Source organism: Equus asinus, chromosome 23 (genome assembly GCF_041296235.1).
Source record: "Equus asinus isolate D_3611 breed Donkey chromosome 23, EquAss-T2T_v2, whole genome shotgun sequence".
Classification (NCBI taxonomy): Eukaryota; Metazoa; Chordata; class Mammalia; order Perissodactyla; family Equidae; genus Equus; species Equus asinus.
Genome location: NC_091812.1, coordinates 35,056,782 through 35,079,384, shown reverse-complemented (window position 1 = coordinate 35,079,384; position 22,603 = coordinate 35,056,782). Strand labels below are relative to the sequence as shown.

General features: G+C 39.2%; 1 protein-coding gene across 3 annotated transcripts in view; it reads right to left on the bottom strand.

The window, feature by feature from the left end:
* Positions 1–22,603, bottom strand: part of DOCK8 (dedicator of cytokinesis 8) — a 200,742-nt gene that overhangs the window by 129,237 nt on the left and 48,902 nt on the right. For all 3 annotated transcript variants that reach the window (XM_014846768.3, XM_044757028.2, XM_014846769.3), the window contains 3 exons: positions 21,137–21,312; positions 18,352–18,423; positions 3,973–4,096 (listed from right to left, as the gene is read on the bottom strand). In XM_014846768.3, the coding sequence (XP_014702254.2) occupies positions 3,973–4,096; positions 18,352–18,423; positions 21,137–21,312 (372 nt within the window). The remainder of the gene's footprint in view (positions 1–3,972; positions 4,097–18,351; positions 18,424–21,136; positions 21,313–22,603) is intronic.

Here is a 22,603-nt window from a genome sequence, read left to right as displayed (position 1 = left end):
GAGGGACCTCATCCGAATCTCAGCTCCAGAACTCGGTTTTTGAAACTGGAAAATAAGATGATCTGTGAGGAGCCTTCCAAACTAAACTTTATATAAACTCCAAAGCTGAATGTTATGTTTCCAAAGACATAATGTTCCCATGTTTCCAAAGACGTAGTGTTCCCGTGTGAGCATGGGAACACTTTTCTACGGGACTTTAGTTAGAGCAATAAGCACCAGAACAAAAGAAAGGCAAAAGAATTTGCTATTTGAGCAGGGTCCACGTTTAGCTGCGGTGTGTTTGGAAAAAACTGTCTTAAATCAGTCACAAAGTGGATGTTTTATTCCATTAGGAATGTCTTGGAAATTGGGAACTGCATACCAGCCAAAGACTTGGCAAAGAATATATAACTGTAATCAACAATATGTCCTAAGAATATAGATGGTTCTATTGTAAACATCTATACAATTAATGGTAAATGTTATCCTAAAGTTCTACCAAATGGACATACTACTATACAGTTTCTTTACAATACAGACTTTTTTTTTTTTGGGTGAGGAAGATTGGCCCTGAGCTAACATCTATTGCCAATGTTCCTCTTTTTGCTTGAGGAAGATTGTCTCTGAGTTAACATCCATGCCGATCTTCCTCCACTTTGCATGTGGGATGCCACTACAGCATGCTTGATGAATGGTGTGTATGTCTGTGCCCAGAATCAGAACCTGCAAACTCTGGGCCACCAAAGTGGAGTGTGCAGACTTAACCACTATGCCACTGTGCCGGCCCTCTACAATATATATTTTTTGTGCCATCTATCTATCTCATAAAAATGCTACTCTGCTAGATCATAAATTTTACCTAAACTGAATGTGTTAGCAATAATCAATATTTATACTTTAATTATTAACACTTTTGTTTGTTTTAGAATATATGAGAGCCTTGGGAAAATGAACTGGATTTTCCAATTTCTTTAGAAGGATGTCAAGATATACATATATCCTTAAAGATATACATATTTTTCATCTGGAGAGGATGTATATATCCAGAATTTATTCTAAGGGTATAACTGGACAAGTGAACAAAGATGTGAGGACAAGAGCATCTCTGAAATGTTGCTCGTAATAACAAAATAATAGAAACAACCTAAATGCCCCTCTGAAAGAGGAAGCATTAAGAGATTTTAGAATTTTCATACAATGAACATTACGCAGCCATTAAAAAAAAAAAAACATGTATCCACTGGAAGAGAAAGATGATCACAGCAGATTGTATTATTAATATGAAAAAGGAATTTATATAATATTATGTATATGATTTAATCTTTATGAAATATATGTGTATCATAGAGTCATATCATATATATATTTAACTCATGTAAATTAAGGCATTGGGCCTCACCATTCCGCTCAATAGGAAGGGGCGCAAGAATGAGAGTGGAATGGAAGATGCTGCTGGTCATCTCACAGTTTGAGCATCTCTCTGTGATGAGTATTAGTCTAATACTTAAACACACATGTGTATAACTTGACTCTGACACCCAGCCAAGGACTTAACTGAGTCCTCTGTTAATATGCTGGAGGAAGGAGTGTGCTTCATGGGTGTGCCGGTCATCCACCTATTGTCTCTCAGCTCCAAATTTACACTTTTATACTCTGCTTTGTCATGCTGGGCCCGGGTCTTAGCAAATCACATTTTGTCTTTGCCATTGCTCCCTTTAGGTTCTGCCAATAGGGGTGCTAGAGAGAGTGGATGGCTGGAGGAGGGAGAAGGGACTGGCTCCTTCCTCTGTGCTGACAGCTCCTCTCACCTTGGTAGCGGCAGTTGGTTTCTAGCCTTGAGCTTCTTTTTGCACTTCCAGAACCACCCTCCTCTTACCTCCTTGGAGGTACCAGAACCAGCCGGACAATTCCTCCTTCTAGGAGGTCAGAGTTCAGACTCCCAGACTCTGTGAGATCTTTCCTCTGAGATCCTGAGATAATACCACAGGCTAGGCCCTGCTCCCTCCTCAGGGATTTGAGTCCTAGCTCTGAGGCCCGTCTTGTGAGCTTCCATGTTCTGATAATTCCAAGTGATTCCCATTAGACCTGTGGTTTTCAAAAACATGGTCCCAGGAGCAGCAGCATCTGCATCTCCTGGGAAATGCTAATTAGAAATGCAAATTTTCAAGCCCCACTCCAGACCTAGTGAATCTGAAACTCTGAGTTGGGGTCCAGCAATCTGTGTTCAAACGAGCCCTCCAGGGGATTCTGATGAAGCTAAAGTTTGAGAACCACTGCCCTAGACCGCAGCCCCAGGGTGATGCGCTGTTTCCTGCAGGTACCATTTCTGCATGGCTTCCATTTTCCTTTTTGGTTCTCTCAGTCCTCCAAAAACTGTTTAACCAATTCCCTATGTTAAATTTCTTCTGTGGAAATACCTAGCGTGGCTTCTTTCTGACTGTTACAAGGAACAATTTAGTTGGTCATCATGTACAGTGAAAACTGAACTCAGTCAAAATTACCAAAGAAAAATCCCTTAAATTTCCCATAGAGTACAGCATACAGCTATATATGTAGGCCTCAGTGAGCCTGCCATGGTCAGCACTAAAATTAATGGCTGATTCTTCTATGGAGCTCAGATTAAGTAGTTGGCTTGGCTGTAGAGACTATGTTGTTTGGAAAACAGGTATTATTTTAAAACTTTCTAGTTATATTCAGCTTGGGGAGATGCTTGTGTTGTGGGGGCACTTGAAAGCTGAAAACTATACTGTTTAAGAAAAAAGTCTTTGTGCAAACTTAGACAAATTTCCTCTTCTCTGTTTTATTTTTCTCATCTATAAAATAGGCAGGTTGAACTAAATTACTAACGTTTCAAAATTTTTGTTTTAAATTGTGGCAAAATATACATAATAGAAAATTTACCATCTTAACCATTTTTTAGTGTACGGCTCAGCAGTGTTAAGTTCATTCGCAGTGTTGCGCAACCAATCTCCAGAACTCTTTTCATCTTGCAAAACTGGAAATCTATACCCATTAAACAACAACTCCCTAGTCCTCCCACCCCCCTCAATCCCTGAAAACCACCATTCTACTTTCTGTCTCTATGAATTTGTCTACTCTAGGTTCCTCATATAAGTGGAATCATATAGTATTTGACTTCTTATGCCTGGCTTATTTCACTTAGCACAATATCCTCAAGCCTCATCTATGTTGAGGCATGTGTCAGAATTTCCTTCCTTTTTAAGACAGGATCATATTTCATTGTATGTATACACTACATTTTCTTTATCCATTCATCTCTCTACGGACACTTGGTGTCTCCACCTTTGGCTATTGTGAATAATGCTGCTGTGAACACAGGGAGAGAGAGCACTGACTACTAAACGGTAATCCTCCTGTAATAATGTTAATAATAATGACAACAACAATAACAGCAGCCACCATTTATTGGGCACTCAGTGGGAGCTGGTATTATTCTAAATGCTTTACACATATTAACTCATTTAATACTCAAACAACTGCATGAGTTAGTTACTGTTACCATCCTTGTTTTCCAGGGGAGGAAACAGAAGCCCAGAGAGTTTAATAATCCTGCCTGGGGCTATAGAGTTAGTACGAGGTAGAATCACAGAGAACCCAGGCAGTCTGTCTTAGTCAGTGCAAAGCTTTTAATCATCCTGCAGCCTGTTCAGGGGCACCACTGAGTCTCCACAGGAATCCTTATAGGGATGGCCCAACACCTCCTCCCCGCAATTAGAACCCCTCCACTTTTATCTATTTTAATTATTGAGCTTCTAGGTTTTCATTTGAACACCAATTTCTGTAGCTACAAACAAGTTTGAAAAAAAAAAATCACTGACTCAGACAGTGGAGTTCCTCCCACTCTACCGATCTCAGTCTAGCCTTTCTTCTAGATAAAAAAAAAAAAAAAAAAAAAAAAAAAAATCAATCGACAGCATGCCATGGGCAGAACAGCCCAGTAACCTGGTAACCATGTTTGTTGATAGGAAATACCTGGGCACTGGGCTCACTGCCCTCCAAGGTTTCTGACTCAAACGTCTGTTTCTGAAGCGTCTTGTGAAAATCTTTTCGGGATCCAGTCTTTTTAAAGCCGCAAATCTCCGAACTTCCTTGGTTTCTTTTATTGTTGTTATTATATAATTCAGAGAGAGGGAGAGAGAGAGAGAGACGTGCAAAACCATTAAATTAAAAATAAAAGTAATGGCTTAAGTATAGACAGTGGGCTGAAAGATCTTGCAAAGAGAGGACCGATTGTAATTCCTCACATCCAATTATGCACCAGCCCTGACACAAGGCTCTCTTGTAATGAGACACCAGCTTGCCTCCTGGCTGGCTCATTATTAAAGGCAGGAATGGCCTGGGAAAATGCCACTTCAGAGGTGCGGTCATTTCAGCTGTAGGGCATTTGGCTCCAAGTTGAAGCTAAACTATGACCCTAGTGTAAGAGGCTGGAATAAATCTAGCAATATGCAGAAGCAGCAAATAAAGATCGTTTGAAGACAAAAATAGAGGCAAACATTTCATCTCCACATCCATGTTCTTAATAATGAATAAAAAAGGCGGGACATGATTAAGAAAAAACAGAAATAAATGATTTATACACTGAAAATCTTTGCTAACATTCTCAATCTCCACTCCATACACTCCATTGAAACTGGGTTTAAAAAATGTGTGGCTATGGAAAGAGCTTAAAATATAATGTCTAGCACTGTCACTGGAGAAAGAAACTAGACCATTATGAAAAAGGCAACAGATATAAGTTGTCAAATAATAACTATAGAAACCAATGTGTGTATTCCCCATTTTTATGACTCAAAGGCTTCCTGGAGAACATGCGGCAAGGTCAACCACACAAACTTGCACCTATTTTGTTTGATTTCCCACACTATTAGAAAAGCCATTGAGCACATTGATAGATGGACATGAAATGAGGTTAGGATTTATTAGGCAGATCAAATGGGAGAGAGACAAAGCAGGAAATGTAGGAGAGTTAGTAGCAATGATCCTAATACAGACTTTATCACTCTTTGGGAGGAGTGAAGTGTTGGGTTATGCACAATGGCACAGAACAAGTATTCAATAAATTTTAGTTGATTGAATTAATTAAAGAAAAAATAAGATGTCCCAGTATCATCTGAGGGAGAACAAGACTCTGTCCTTGGATTTTATTGTGCTCTGAAGACGAGCAATTTGTTTTGAGTAAAAGGAGACAAAAAATAGCCTAGAAGAGAGACAAGACAGTCTTGGTGACTAATAAAAGTCAAGGTTTATTGTACATGGCCATCTTCAACGTCCTGGCTGTTCACGTTGCCCTGACCAAAGCTGCATTGACAGGGCTGGGTGAACAGCAGGCGAAATTGGGGAACTGAAAAAACAAGTAAATGACTAAGGTGCACTCTAAATAAGGAAATAAGACTAAACATTTAGAAAGGATTTCAAGAGAAACATCCAGCATAATTTCTGGCTTGAGATCCCTACACAGCAGCAAAATAAACACAATTTAAAATATAAATCATGTTCTTCATAAACATCAATTAACAAGAAGAATTTGGGGGGACCCTTTTAAACAATTCCTCAGAAGCAACAACTATTTAAAATATTTAAGAAAATGACTTTGGTTCCAGTTCCTCTAAGTGTGCAAATGGCAGTGTTAAAAGGAGTAGATACATGTGTGAGTAAAATTTATTTTATATTATAATATTTATTTTCTATTAACAGAGATCTTTGAGAGAAAGCCCCACATGGGATTTCATAAACGTGTTAGCTTCTTTAAAGTTATTTTCACCAGTATAAATTTAGGCAGCAACGTGTATGCGTGTGCTGGATGGGTAGGCTTTCCTACTGCATAAAATGACTTTTTTGGACTCTCCCTAAGGATTCAAAGAAAAAGGTGCATGTGATATAACATCCTGGGGACAAACCACCCAACTGAAACAAGTAGCAAATATTAAGTTCCAATCTAAGATTATACTACTCCTGTAATTGCGACACAGTGAAACACTGATTATTTTTCCTGAAAAATCTAATTTTTAGGGGAAAAATCCCAAAGGAATTAATTAACATAAATTCGTTCTATAATCGAAAGCAAACAGTGAATTAAAATTCAAATATCACACTTCAGTATCTGCCCTTTGCTTTTCTTAGGGCTTGTACACTCCAAAGGGTATCGATGTCACAGGTTCACTGTCACATGTCTCCTTACAAGGAAGGATGCTCGAGCCCCAGAAATAAGAATCAGGAAGCAGCCAAGCTTAAGCCCTTATGTGCCTTGGCAACCAGAACTCTATCTGCTTTAGCTTTATTTCTTGTCTCATAAAATGCACCTATTTCCACGACTGTTTCCTTAGAAGTGAACACAAACACACACACACACACACAACTACAGCTGTGAGCCTGCCTCTGTCATCCTCAAGTCACTTCTCTTGGCGCCTCTCTTTCTTAATAGGTGAGGCATGGACATGAGGTGAATTCTAGGGTATTTCCTCCATCTTTAAGATTTCACAATGAAAAGTTCACACATGACATCTGAAAATATTCATATCAATTTTCTTCTCAAAAGATGCTTAAATTTGGGAGAAATTAAATTGATTTGGCTATCATTCTTTTGCTATTTGATGCAAATGGATGCTTTCCTTTTTGTCCTCTGTTTTGTTAGAATGTTTTCTGGAATTCTTTCCATGGACCCCAAAGACATTGACAAATGGGCATTTAAAAAAACTGAGTTACAGAACAATGTTAAAAGTTCATTTTGCAGTATTCACATTCTAACCCTATATACGTGCCAAGCCTCAGAATTTTGGGCATGGAAAGCATTAAGACTAATGTATTCCATGACTGTACGTTTGAAGCCAGAGCAAACCTCTCTCTCCTTCCTCATTCTAGATTTAACCTCTACTTCTCCATTTTAAAATTTCAGAAAGTTGCAAAGCTCCCTTGCAGCAGCAAGGGTAAAGCTGGCTGGGGAGGAGACGACAGGGGTTGGCAAGCATGTAAGGATGACTCATTCCAGAAGCGCCAGCTACAGAAGGCAGAAACCACCACTGGGTAGGTAGAGAGATTGCTGGCTAAGTGCCACCAGAGTCCCAGCCTCATTGCCCAACCCAGGCAACTGAGCCAAAGAAAGCCATGTTCCTGTTGAGCCTATCTGCAGACAAGAGAGAGATGGGGAAGCAACCAAGTGGTGGAGAGGCTACTCTCAAGAAATGAACACAATCTACTGCTTCTCAAGAGAGCTGCGTTCGTTTTCTTCAAACACTATTGTTACACATTTGAGGACAAAGACTAAACATATTTTGAGAGCATTCTCTTTAGGGGCAGTGTGGTGGAGTAGATAGAATCTGGGCTCTAGAGTCCAGGACCTGGGTTCAGGGACTGGCTTCTTATGTATTGGCCATGAGACCCTGGGCAAGAGACTTAATCTCTCTGAGTTTCCTCAAGGGTGAAATGGAAGGAAACGTTGCTCATTTTGAAGGCCTATCGCGAGGACTGGAAAATAATACATGCTCCTCTTTTTCTTTTTCCTCTTCTCCTTCCCATACCTTTTCCCTTTCTTTCCTGTCCCTTCCTGTACAATTTGATGCAAAAACCATCAGAACAAGGTAGGCATCCATGCCTCAGGGTGGGGAGAAGCTGAGGAGTCCCAGAATGGGAAGCTGAAGGCCAAACAGGGTGAAGAGGGCACACATTTAAAAGGGCTGCCTGGCTGGGGCAGGCCCCATGGCCGAGTGGTTAAGTTCGCGCACTCCGCTGCAGGCGGCCCAGTGTTTCGTTGGTTCAAATCCTGGGCGCGGACATGGCACTGCTCATCAAACCACGCTGAGGCGGCGTCCCACATGCCACAACTAGAAGGACCCACAACGAAGAATATACAACTATGTACTGGAGGGCTTTGGGGAGAAAAAGGAAAAAAATAAAATCTTTAAAAAAATAAAAAAATAATAAAAAAATAATAAAAAAATAAAAATAAAATGGCTGCCTGGCATGGAGAAGCAGACCCCATATGGTGTGGGGAGGGCATCCAAGCCTGAGGCAGCCCGGCATGTGAGAATGAGTAGACATTCTGAGTGGAATGAAGAGGGCATGCACTTGGAGGAAAAGCCCGTCATGAGGTGTCAATAGCCAAGGCAATGTGACAAGGATGTCCCCATGGAGTGTTGGCCTGGCACTAAGTGTCACAGCAGGCTGAAGAGGACATCCATGCAGGAGGGGCAAGCCTGGTGCAGGGTGTCAGAGTCAGAATATAAGGAGGAGGGCCCTTGTGTGGGGGATGGGGAGGGTGCTGGCAACGGTTACATACAGGGAGATTAATCAAGTAAGGAATCATATTAAGAACCAGATTTTTCACTGAGAAGGGAGTTAAAAATATGGAGAGGAAGAAAACGAGAATGAATACTGTGATGTCGGATTGAGATTGCATGCATCAACAAGAACTCATGGTTTTCAGTGCACACACACACACACACTCTAGCTCTGGTCACTGAGAAGACATGGGAGGAGCAACACATTAATAACAATGAGCACATCCAACACCTACACCTTGGCTTCTAAGTACCATTTCCACTAAAAGGAATCACAGCTTCTTGGAGAAAGGACTAATTCCAGGGGTGAGGCAAGGAAAGGGTAAGATCCTCCTGGAATATCTTGTGGCAGAAAGCAAAGATGTGATCAATGACTGCTGGGGACATATCAAAAAGGTGTGAGAGTTCACTGAAGGGATCACACTGGTCAAACTGAGGACAGCTTGAGCATCAAAATAAATGATAGAAATGGATTAAAACATACTGAATAAAATAGGAAACTATGATTCCATATTGATACAAATAAATAAACTGAAAACCTGATGAGGAATGGAGCATTTACCATAATCAAGCTAAAATGGAAGGACTTTCTAAAAAATAACTGCCCTGTAATCTCAAGGTCATGCAAGTCAAGGGAACACTGAGGAAGTGTTCCAGAGTAAATAAGACTAAAGACATGTGACATCTAAATGCAACACATGACTTTGAACTAGATCCTTTTGCTCTAAAGGGCATTCTTGGGACGTTTGGTGAAAACTGAACGGGGTCTGAGGATTAGATGGTAATAATGAATCAATGTTAACTTGCTGAATGTGATGGCTGTATACTAATTAAGATGGAGAATGGCCTCGTTTGTAGGAATTACACATTAAGGTTTTCAGGGGTAATGGAAAATTAGGTCAGCAGCTTACTCTCAAATGGTTTGGTGGAGGAGGGGAAAGGTTTTGTACTATACTTGAAAGTTTTCTGTAAATTTGAGATTGTTCCAAAATAAAAGGAAAATAACATATGTTAGGTGTCTGGAACTGAAATAAAGACTGTTAGTGGGTCCCATTTACCAAATCGTGCATCCATTCTACTGCTATAAGTGTAGGAACTGTCATGCCCAGAGACGTCTGAGCAATCCATTCCCCCTTCCAGTCCCCAATCTCCCACTCTAGCCCAGTGGTGGCAACCAACACCTGACTAGTATAGAAGTACAACAGTGCCAACCCCTTGCCTCAAGTGGGACAGTGGGACAACTTTGCAGTGTCATCCCTCCAGAGCAGCCTGTGTATCAGGTCAAGAATTTATCTGAGCCCTGATCCTTAGCTGACTCCTTCTGCTTCCCTATCTTGCTTCCCTCACTCCCTGACAAGTTTTCCTAAAGAGCATGCTCTTGAAAATCACGTGCACCTGAATCCCTGTGGCAGGCTCAGTTTCCAGGGAATCTCGACCAAGACAATCATACACCAGCTCAACAAATGATAGCTGTTACTATTAGCATCAATGACAATACCATTAGATGCAATGCCAATGCATGTATTACAGATCTAGATACCCTTATTTTATCGATATGTTGCATTTAAAGTCTCCCATCCTATTTCTGCTGAACTAAATTATTTTTATATGGGAAATTTACTTTCTTACCAAAAATAAAAGTAGAACTTTGAAAAGTGCTCACTTTAGGATTTCACATGTAGAATTTTCCCAAAAAACAAATAAACACCTAAATGAAGCTGTTGTCCTGATTAAACTTGTTCATTTCACCCCTTCCAGGAAGTCTTTGTGGATTTCCTTTCCCAGGCGTGCTGCTAAAACTATGGTTGGATTGGATTTTGGGATTCCAATTTTCTGATGTCTTAGTAGCAATGGTTCTCAATGAGGGTAATTCATGTTTCCACTTTCGATTGTCTCGATGCCTGGGCGATACAGGGGGCATCACACACAACGAAGGATCATCCCAAATTCCGCATCCAACACAAATATCAAAAGTCCTGTGAACATTCATGGAGGTGAAAAACCAGTCTGTAAATATCTGAGTGAAACCTCTATCCCATCTTACAAATAAATGCAAAATAGTTTTGCACTGAATTTTTCAGGAAAACAACTAGCATATCAATGTAGGGGAAATTAAACTTTGTGTTGATTAGAGCTCTACCAAGAGTTTCCCCCATTCTGAAAAATCACATTACTAATAGCAGCGCTGTTTGCGGTATCTGAGTCATCCATACAGCACACCTGTTGCAGTCTGCTCTTGTAGGTGCTATATTTACAATGATTCTTCCTGCAGGTGCAAACAGCTCTTTCAATATGTTCTCCGGTATAGTTGTGGCCAAGCATCTGTATATTTACATACACGCTAGTTTATATATTTGTTTATTTCTCCTTTATAAAACAGTTGAGACATTTTTATTGACTTCTAAAAATGAGAAAGTTGTGGGTTACAAAGGTGGCATTACAAAATATTTGTCACGCAGAAAGATGTTGGGTCTGAGAGATCCGAGCACGCTTGTCTTAGAGGAACACGCTATGGATATTTACTTGTTAAAGTGTCATTCATTCTTCCATTCAACAAATGTTTATAAAGTGTCTCCTGAGAATAAGGCACTAAGGAGGATGCAAAGAGGAATACACAAGAATCCTAGCTTTAAAGGAGTCCTTGTCCTCATTGATGTCATAGTCTAGTGAGAAAGATCACATGTTTAGCAGGGGAGTAATTAGAATGTAATGTACAGCATGACAAAAGCTTCCAGGAGGAATACAAACAACAGGCTTTGAAAACTCAGAGAAGGGAGCAATTACTTCTGGCCAGGTCGAGGAAGGCTTCAGGAAAGCACTGGCCTGTGAATTGGGCTTCATTTGGTGGGGGGATTTGTGGGGAAGGGAGTCTGTGCGTAACAGGTCAAGAGCAGCTCAGTGAATTCCACACCTGGATTGCTCTCTGTAACTGCATTGGCTGCTGAGCCTGGCTTGCTTTCCACACTTACAGAATGCAAACAGCTAAGCACCTTGCCAGCCAGCACAACAAATGCATGTCATAATAAGCAATTATTGATCAGGGAGACATTTTTATGGTGTTTTGGGAGTAACTGAATTATAGGCACTGATGTGTTTGAATTTTAATTGTTTACCAGTTCACTGGGAGTAAGATATGGAGTAATAAAACAGATGATACCCCATTCCTTGATATCCCAGCTCTCCTTGAACACGACCTTCCCTCAGAATTACCTTAATCACCCAGGATGAAAGACAAAGTCTAAGGGCTTTTTTGATGCTGTTCATAACACTCATGAAATGTTTCACTGTCGCTTCAGATAATACACCAAGAATAAACAGCACATAAACAACTTTAATTACTTAAGAGTTCGAACTCTCCACCAAGACATCAAACACATTCTTAAGTTGATCACTCCGTAGTTCATTTAGAGAAAATGACAGAGGGAATAATGCTTAAAATATTTAATATGACCCAAAAGGTGCCAGCAAACATCAATCCATACAAAATTATCAAATATATGGAAATGACATGAGATAAACATGTAAGCATGGCAACATTCTATTCATTAGGCAATGGCCCTTTTCAAAAGTCGTGGAGAGAAAAGCACTATTACTTTTAGAGCAAGGACGCCAAACTGTGCGATAGACACAAAAGAGAGAATGGAGTTCATTCAAGGCATCTTCCAGTCTAAGCAACACACGCATTTCAAGTAGGAAAATACATTTCCTCCAAAAGGAGCTCATGCATTTTGTGTTTCTCTGTAGTTTAATCTTTCCTATTAAATTCAAAAGAAAATTTAAAACTTTCCTCTCTCCTTCATGGGCAGCACTATTTGTCTGATTTAAAAGTCTCAATTATAGAACTTGAGTGGCAAATGCCTGGAGAATTATGAGAGTGGGAGGGAACACAAGTGGCCATTACTCCACTCCCCTGCCCCCTAAGTGGGATTCAAAGCCATTATCACAGAGAGCAAGGACATAAAAGACTATCCCTAGATATTATCGAGAAATGTAATATCAGCAAGGAGATAATTGAGGAATAAAAGAGCTAACTAAATCAGTGCTTGACTGCGTAGTTATGGATGACAAAGACATGTCCATAGAAGGTGAAGTGGCTTCATTAACTATGGCCCTCCAGAGGAAAGTAATTTTTTCCCCCTATGGTGCATTAAAATATATGGGACAAAGTTTTTGGTTCATTCCTCTGACATGCTGATATAAGTGCTTTTTCTGAAGTCTTCAGAAGATCTTATTTCACTTGAAAGGAATATTTTGGATAGGCTGAATTGGAACTAGATAAGTCCTAAAGTACAAGTCTTATGATTTTCCAAATCTTATCTTTATTCCACAAATATATAACTTATAGTGCCTACGATGTGAAATCTACCCTGGGTCATTAAATTAAAAGAAATCTTCAACAATACTGAGTTGTCCCTTGTTTTTCTCCTTTGCATATAAGATCCTACCAATTGATTTAATTTAAATTATTTGTCAATTGGGCAGGGATAATAGAGCCATATTCTGTAATAGTACTTAATGAATACCATAAATAATAGCTAATATTTATTGGATTATTGCCATAAGCCAAGAAATCTTCAAAGTACTTTACGTATGTTATTTATTGCATACAACAAAACTTATGAGGTAGGAACTATTCTAATTTCTATTTTCCTGATGAGGAAATTGGGGCATAAAGAAATAATTTGCCTTAGGTCACACAGCAAGTACGTGGTGGGGCCAGGACTTGAATTCACTTACTCCTGCTTCAGAGAGACCATCATTCTATAAAATAATATAATTCACCAGAGCAAAGTAATAGACCTTACATTTAATGAGTACTTACTTAATGCCAGGCACTATCCTAGATTTCCATCCATTGATTTTTAGGTATAATTATAATCCATTCTTTTGAGATTACAGTTCTGTGAGTTTTGACAAATGCATACAGTTTTGTAACCACCACTACAATCAAGATACAGAACAGCTCCAGCACCCCCAAAATTCTCCCACGCCCTTTTTCAATCAACTCCTTTCTCCACCCCCCAGACTTTGTCAACCACTGATCTCTTTTCTGTCCCTATAGCTTTGCCTTTTCCAGAATGTCATATAAATGGAATTACGCAGTTATCTTTTTTGTCTTTCTTTCACTTAGCATAAAGCTTCTGAGATTCATCCATGTTCTTGCGTGTATCAGTAATTTGTTCCACATTATTGCTGAGTAGTATTCCATTGTATGGATATACCAGTCTGTTTATTCACTACCCAAGCCATTACCCAACTGAGTACAATTTGGGTTGTTTCTAGTTTTTGGCAATTACAAGTAAAACTTCTGTAAATATTTGCATATAGATTTTTATATGAACGTAGACTTTCATTTCACTCAGGTGAATGTCTGGGAGTGGGACTTCAGGTTGTATGGTAAGTGTATATTTAACTGGGATTTTGGAATAGATAAAGGAGGAAAACTCAGGGACAGGAAACAGTATTCAGAAAGTAGATATAATAGCTTCTAGTTTAAAATGATCATTAGAATAAGATTGGAGGAATTTAAATTTTATTTTAATTAATAATATCCAGGTGGCAAAGATATGAAGGGAAAAGGCAGTTTCATGCCCCGTTGGTAATGGGGAGAGTTAGCACAACTTTTTCTGGAGAAGAATTTGGCAGTATTTATCAGAATGTATCATTTACACTGGTTCCATTTCTACCTTAGAAATATTCACAGGTGTGTAGGGGCAAATATACATAGATGTTCATTGCGGCATTATTTACAATTGTAAAAAATGGAGACAACTGCCACGTCCATCGATAGAGAAAGAGTCAATAACTTATGATACATTCCATCATCCCCGGAACACCGGGTAGCATTTTAAAAGGAAGGGATAGATCTCTGATATGGAACGATGTCAAGGATATTATTGAAAAAAATTATATTATGTATATACATGTAATACAGATATACATATTTACAAATGTGTATTTGCATACATACATATTTATATAAAATATAAATATCCATATATATATTTGTGAGGGCATGAAAAGAAGATCTGGAAGCCTACACAGCAACTTCTATGCAGTGAAGAGTGGGTTGAAGAGAAGGGCGGGTAGCAAGTGAGTAGTGAGGCAAGAGACTTGCTTTTTACTTAATACACTTCTATATTACTTGATTTCTCTCAAAACAAGCATGCATTATTTGACATATAAAATAATAAATTCAAAGGAGAGCTAATTAATCACTAATTAACAACTGGCCAGCAACCCTCATTGTATCCTCTTTCAACCTCTCAGTAAACCGCCTATGAAGTCACAGAGAAAAATGGAAACTCACCCAGACTAACAGATAACTTAATGCCTGAGCCTCGACAGAATCTCTGTGGACCAGATGGAGCTGGAAAGAGAAGGATGTACCATGCTTGTCTCCCCAAAGGGAAACCCAAAGGAAGGCACTTTGTACTTTCCTTCCTGCCAGGCCCTGAACAGTCAGTGTCTATACTGGCCAGAAGTCTGAATGCTCCTTCTTCATGGTAGTGGCTTTTCTATGAAGCCACTCACAGGCTCCACTTGGTTTCGCTCATATGCACCACCACCAGAACCACCACCTTCCTTTCTGTCCTCTCTCTACCATAATTTTGCAACCATATAGAAACAACTCGTAGAAATCAACTGAGCCGAAAATCTTGTAGGGTTGAGAGGTGAAGGGCATCTGGCAATAGTGTATTGGATTCCACCCACAAGTAAATATTATAAATGCATATAAGGGCAGAATGATCTCTGGGAGGAGTGTGTGCTAGGAATTGAAGCTTTCATGTTCTGAGTATCAGATTCACAGTACCAAAGAATCAAACTGTGGGGTAGAAAAAGGTGCTTTCTCAGTAAAACACTAGTCAAAGCTTGCCAGAAACTGGCAGTGAGTTTCGAAGTTGCACACTTCTATGTGTCCATTAGCTAACTTCTCAAAGGGAACTGGTCCGTTACACAAGAGTGCAGAGAATGGGGCCAATAGCAATCCCCATCTCCAGTATGTTGCCAAACATACAGTAAAAACAGATATTGCTTTGTTTTTTATGAAAACAAAGACACAAAAACTAGCATAGAATAAATATATGGATAATTATTGTTCCTACAGAAGAGATAAACACAAATGAAGACACAGAAGGGAACAGAACAACCACCAAGTGGCTAACGGTATGGATTCACATTTTAATCCAAAATTCCTAGTAAATAGTATTAGGTTTGTGCATTAAGTTTTAAGCCTGATAGCAAAAATAGAAATTATAAGGGAAATTGTCAATATAGATTTTATTACATAAGTAATTTTGAATGTTAAAAAATTATAAACAATATTAAAAGACAAATAGCATACTGGGTAAGGAATTTATAATATATGATAGACAAAGGGTAATATCCTTAACAAATAAAAACAATCCTAAAGATAAACACCACCAGACAAACACATTAACAGAGATGCACAAATTTCATGAATAAGCAGAACACCAAAGAAAAATTACAAACGGCCAACAAATATACGGGAAAAAGATTCCTGATCTAATTATCAAAGAAAATGTAAATAAAAGACAGCCTTTTTACAAATAAAATTTGAAATTTATTAAATGATAATATCAATATTCCTGAGGATTCATGCATACATTGTTGACAATCTTTCTGATATATTATTCCCAAATCCTTAAATTTGTGCGTACCCTTAGATGCAGAATTTTCTCTTAAAGGAATTTATTCCAAAGGAAACGAGTCATAGAGGTGCACAAGAATGTTGCTGTATTTGGGTATAACACTGAAAAACAGGAAATCACCTAAACATTAAAACTGGTTAAAGGAATTTTAGTGTAAATATATTATGCAACAATTAAAAATTGTGTTGAGGAAAGATATTTAATAGCAAGGAGAGATATTCACCACTTACTTTGAAGACTGAAAAACCATGCTACAAAATAGTATTATAATCTGATTTAGTTTTTATACAAATATTATATACAAAGAAACAGGATTCAAAGGCCACACATCAAATGTTAATCGTGGTTATCTGTCTGTAGTGAAATTGAGTGATTTTTGCTTTCTCATTTTGTTTCCCTATAATTTCTAAAATTTCTACAATGAGTATCCTAAAAAAGAATCCTTTTTTCTTTTGAGTTTGTACGAGAGAGAGAGAAAAAAAGAATATCCCGATGGGAATTGCCATGAGAAATGAAAAAGTGCAGTGTCCCAAAGAGAAAATAACTAAATGTAGTAAAATGGACCTTTCTATTTATTGTTCCTTCTCAGATTTTTTTAGAACTTTAATATCCAGAAAGTATCTCTAATTATAACATTTAAAAGCTTGAGGACAACTTGTTCTGAAATCTTTTATTTATTACCAGCAAAGCATAACCTTATTTGACTGCCTGGCAAACTTAGTTTTCCATTCGCATTAGAAATTAGGACAGATGATGGATTAACCTCTAACTTTCTCTTAATTACTTTTTACAAGCAATACTTTCTCTTTCTCAGCTATTGAAAATAGTATGCATCCTGACATTACTCCACAAAACATCAGCACAAATTCAATAGCACATTTGCAGGAGCTGGATAAAACCCAATCCCCAAAGTCTTTCATCATTTATCCTATGGGATGAGTATGAACAGTAATTCTTACTGGACTACAGAAGAGGTGAGGATATCAGAATTTCAAACTACTATGTCTTGTCAAAGGTTCTCTGATACTTTTCTAGTGGGATATGCCCCCAATCTGTGGACACCCCCATCCAGATGCCCAACAGATACACACATACAGGTTGAGAATTTACTGTGTGTAGATGTTTCTCACGAGAGAGTGCTGTCCAGGTCAGTGGCACTGGGATGAAAAGCTCAGGACAATGTCATGGAATGTTTAATTAACCTAGGAGAGAAGGGCCTTTTTGACTAGAAGGCTAGCAAGTAATTTATTTCTTGGTCACAAATTAAAATGTTACCTTTGAATGTGAGGCCAAGTTTCAATTTATTTATTTTTTTTCCCCTAAGAATTCAGAAGAATGGAAACAAAACAAAACAGTTCTATTCTTTACGTTTGAAATGTAACTTTCTCCTTCAATAGGGGAATGGATAAACAAACTGTGGTAAATCCATAGAGTGGAATATTATGCAGCAAAAAAAGAAGTGAGCTACCAAGCCACAAAAAGACATGGAGAAACAAGGCAAAACCATGGAGATGGTAAAACGATAAGTGACTGCCAGGGAGGGATGACTAGGTAGAGTATGGGGAATTTTAGGGCAGAGAAACTATTCTGCATGATACTATAACGGCAGATAAATGTCATTATACGTTTGTCAAAACTCATAGAAAGTACAACACAAAAAATAAGCCCTATTGTAAACTTTGGACTTTAGTTAATAATACATCAATACTGGCTCATCAATTGTAACAAATGAACAACACTAAAGTAAGATCCAACCAAGAAAGGATAAATCAGTCAGAGACAGCTCCATAAAGAAAAAAGAAATTTGATCTGCCCTTTAAGACATAGGTCGGGTTTGGTAGGTAGTTGAAGGGAGGGCATGCCCAGGCGGGAAACAGCAAGATCAAAGGTGTAGAGATAGGACTGAGATGGCTATGTGGAGTAAGAGTGAGGGAGAAGAGGCAGGCCCAGAGGAAGAAAATGGCTCCAGGAGTTAAGGGAAATAAGTGTTAGTAGACTGAGTGGGGCCAGATTATTAAAGCCCTTAAAAGGCATGCAAGTGGAGTTTATATCTGATATAGCAGCAGTAGAGAGTCTCAGAAAGTTTTTAAGCAGGGGATAAGACAAGATACAGTCAATCTTCATTATTCACAGATTTTGTATTTGCAAATTCGTCTACTCGCTAAAATTTATTTGTTACCCTAAAATCAATATTCACAATTATCTGGGGACATGTGCAAAAAAAATCCACCTAAGATGTTAATAATAGGGGAAACCTTTGGGGGCGGATGGTTGGAATATGGGAACTCTCAGTACTTTCTACTCAATTTTTCTGTAAACCTAAAACCGTTCTAAAAAAATTTTATTAATTAAAAAAATGTATAAAATAAATATATATGTAAGAGAAAAAAAAATGAACTTACTTCTGGTTCACAATTAGCCACTCCCGAATGTAGGTCTGAACACAGTCCCTGACGTGTGGATCCAGTTCAACTCTAATGAGGTGGAAAATGAAATAAAAACATGTCATTACTGGGTGAAAACAACAGAACAATCCCTTATTCTCCACCCAGGAGAACAGCATGATTTCAAATCCACGTCGAATGAGAATGCTACAGCATGCTGACCCACTCTTTCAAGCGTCTGAGGTATTCCGGAGGCAGTAGCATTTCTACTTTGATGAGACAAACACAGTGGCATTTTATGCTTTGTGGGTTTTCTTTATGATAGAGAATTATATTAAACTATACCTATTCCTGAAGGCATTCTGACATAAGATAGGTAGAACTAGCTGTAATCACATACAAAACAAGAAAAATAAGCACAAATACCAATTCCTCACAGGGGTAATTTGGGCACACGTTTTGCTCAGGTGTAACCTTGTTAGGACACGCATGTTTTCCTTTTTGAAAGCTATGGAAAACGGTTGTCTTAGGCTGTGAGAGCTGACAAGCACTGGCCCTGGCCAGTGATTGTTAATTCACTGGTTCTTGTCTACCTGCCCAGGAGCAGCTCATGAGAGATAGTCTCCAAGTGCTTCGGAGTCTTGAAATCAGAAATAACGAATTCCCCACAGTAGCAAAGTTCCTTGCTGTTTTCCAAATGTGTTGCGACTAGAGATAAACAGGTCCAGAAGCTATAAGTTTTAATTTTCTTGTTTGTGAAAAGGGAATAAGAACAGGACCCACCTTGTGGGCTGGCTGTTAGTATTAGATGAAATATTGTAAAAGTGAGACATGTGGTCCCTGGACCCTGGCTGCCCAAATCCCAGCCCCGTTCCTTTTGAGCTACGTGACCTTGGACCAGTCACTCAACCCTTCTGTGCCTGTTTCCTCACCTTAAAGTGGTGATAGCAACAGTGGAGTGCCTCCTTCGGAGAGTTGTGATGAAGATTAATAAGTTAGTGTGTGAAGTGCTTAGAAGAGAGCCTGGCACATAAGAAGTCCAACATAATGATAGTTCACACTTAGGCACCATTTATTATGCACCAGGCACTGATGTAATTACCTTACATGGCTTAATTCAGTTAATTTCACTCGGCTCCATAGAGCAGGCACTATTATTATTCTCATTTTGCAGAGGAATGAGATGCTAAAGATCTTGCTCAAAGTCACCCAGCAAGCGGGAGAGCAGGGACTCAAACCCAGGCAGTTCACGTATGAGTGCAGGCTTAGGACCACCACACCATCACAGCTCAGCACCAAGTGCTGGGCTAGGCACTGGGGTTCCACAGGAGTTGGTTGTTGTTTACTCTGATGAGGAGGAGGATACCTTCCTGGGCTTTAATTCCACAGGAGACTTTTTGGCAGCGATTGAAATAGGAGAGATTGTTTTAAAGTCATCAGACAGAAAGTGTGTTAGTTATAACCTCTGGTGACAAGGCAATATTATACTCAAAAACTGATACCATGAAAAAAATGACCTCTTCTATCAAATTTCAAAAAATAAAAATCTCTCAACCTCTACATTTATTGAATTTTAAACAAGTTTTTCCAGGATTCTGACTTCACTTGAAGACAATTACCCAAAAATTTTACAAAAAGAAATCAAATTAAATGATTGTCTATCAAAGGTGAAAAATAATAGATGTTACCTTGTTAAAGGTCACACCTGAATAAATGGTCTGCCAACAACGGAAAATGTTTTCCCAGGGTCTCAATGTTTTTTTTTTCTAGGAAGTGAGTATTTTTGAAATGTTAGAGCTGAGCATATGGTCAGCTCTCCTGTGTGAATGAGAACTACTTAAACAAGAGAGCAAAGAGTCATAATAATACCATATCACGTCATCCAACCTTAAAGTGCAATGAAATAAAATCCAAAACAGAACTGGAATATCCCAGAGTAATGAGTGCAGGGACTGTGTTTCATGATCTCCTTTCTGGGACTTTTTGGGGAAGATGAGAATGTTGAAAACGTCCAGGAGGACGTGAATCTTAATTTTGTTTTGAAAATGAGTGCAAATAAAAGTGCATTCCAAATCTCCAAAGAGATGTTGCTTTTTATACTATGGAAGTAACAACAGTGTCATTTAGATCTAATTCCATTGTTTGACACCATAAGCTAATGCCCGCATCTATAAACATACAGACTCACCCACTGTAGAAACTCAAGCCCCAAGCAGCTATTCATATATTCGCTCTACAGAGCTCTCCCCATTGTTTTTCCACCTGGCAAAACTTACTTCAAAGGAAGGGACTTGGCCTTATTCATCTTTTTATCCCAGTACCCAGCACATAGTAGATACTCAATAAATGTGGGTTGAACTTATGTTTGTGATTTGATCCAGTCTCTTATATGGAAACAGTTAAAATGCTTCTGAACGGAGGCATTTCTGTGATGATCATGAAAAATCCTGACATTTTTACAAATGGAGAAATGAGGTTTTGTGAGGTCACATGACTTGCCCAAGGTCACTGAGCTGACACCCAGGCAGTCTGGCTCTAGAGCCTGAACTCTTCACCTCTTCTTGAGCATTCCACTTTGTCTCACTGCATCCCTTTAACTGGGTTAGTCCCCACACTCTGGTCAAACCAATTAAAAAGTTATCCATGTGTAGGTGACAGTACCATACAGTGATCTTGCATATCTTAATGGATCTGAGTAACTTTATTTATTTTTAAAACAACTCACAGTATTAGGGCATCTCCCCCCGACTGATAACAGTCACAACAGCCACAATCCCATCTACATTTTAAGAAAACGATTTACCCTTCCTCCGGCAAAGAGGGCTGCAAAGTGCGACATTCCTTTGGGGTGAACACCACGTCCAGGTCGTCTTCAGTGAAGTCTCCCAGCTCCTGGGCAAGCTCCACATCCAGGCTGTTCAAGTGTGTCATCAGAAGTCCTTCAAAGTCCACCGGCTCCACCGGGTCATAAAACTGAGGCTGGAAGGGGAGGGACAAGAAGAAGGAGGTTCCCACAGGGTTTTCAGGACAAGCACGAAGGCGATAGCAGGCGTTTGCCTCGCCCCCTCTCCACGCAGTGAGTGTCTCACTCTTATGTACAACTAAGCCGAGCTGTCTTTAGAGGAGCTGTCAAACACAGAAGCAGTGACATGGAAAGGAAAAGAAATGCAGCACGGAAAGTCAAGTCAGAACATGAGGAGTAATTAAAATCACACCCCAAGGCAGAGTTTTTCTCTGCTTAATTGTATCTTGATGAGGAATCCTGAGGAGATCCAAAATGAGATCACAGAGCTCTGCTGAATTTTTGTAATTTCTCCTGCAAAAGCTCTCTGAGGCCATGTTTACCCAAACACACTGAAGTAGTGAGTTTGAGGCAATCTTCTAGAAATTCGGGCAAATTCAACATTCCTTCTGTCTGAGTATTTAGGCACAGGGTTTCCTCTGGCCTGAGTTATCCTATAGGTCAATTCTTGAAAGCACTTCCTTTGTAGTCACAGCCCACAGTGAACCAGACTTGGTGGCTGAAACCTGACTGGTGCTGGTCGGGAAGACATTTTCACTGGACTGCAGTTATATGAGAAAACTAAGGGCAACCGGCTGAGGTTTCATGTGGCTTAAATGTACTCGCTTTAAGAGGATTGTTTTTTGCTCTTTAATTATATCCTTCCACAGTGGGCGAGGGAGGAGATAAAAGAAATGATAGAAGTAGATGGTAATTCAAAAAATAATTTTCTTTAGTCAATAAAATAAAAATTGGAAATTCAACAAATATTGTGAATTGCCTGTGAAATACAAAGACTTAGGAACCACTGCCTTAAGAGAGTAAAAGAATCACCTAGATCAAGCTGAGTTGTATCATCATCATCATCATAACCACAGCAGCAGCTCCATGGTGTTCATTTATGACAGACTCTTTGGGGTCATCGGCCCAAAGAGGTACTGTTCTCTACCTCTGACCCCCAATGGACCAACAGAACAAACACCCCAGATTCTTGACTTGCACTGCCTTGGTATGAAACAAGGACAGATCCACAGGAAGTGCTAAAAAAACAGCTTTTCATCACCCTGAAACTGGACACCAGACAAGATGTAAGGTTGGAGAGGAGGAACAAAGTGTTGTCGAAGAGGCAAAAGGAAACAAGATTAGAGAATGGAGATGTGGCTTGCCCCATCTCCTCCCTACCCCTGTTGTCCCTTGTGGTAGAAGAGATATGAGTGACATGTTGGAGAGAGAGGACAAAGCCAAGAATTGAGCAAATACACGCCATCC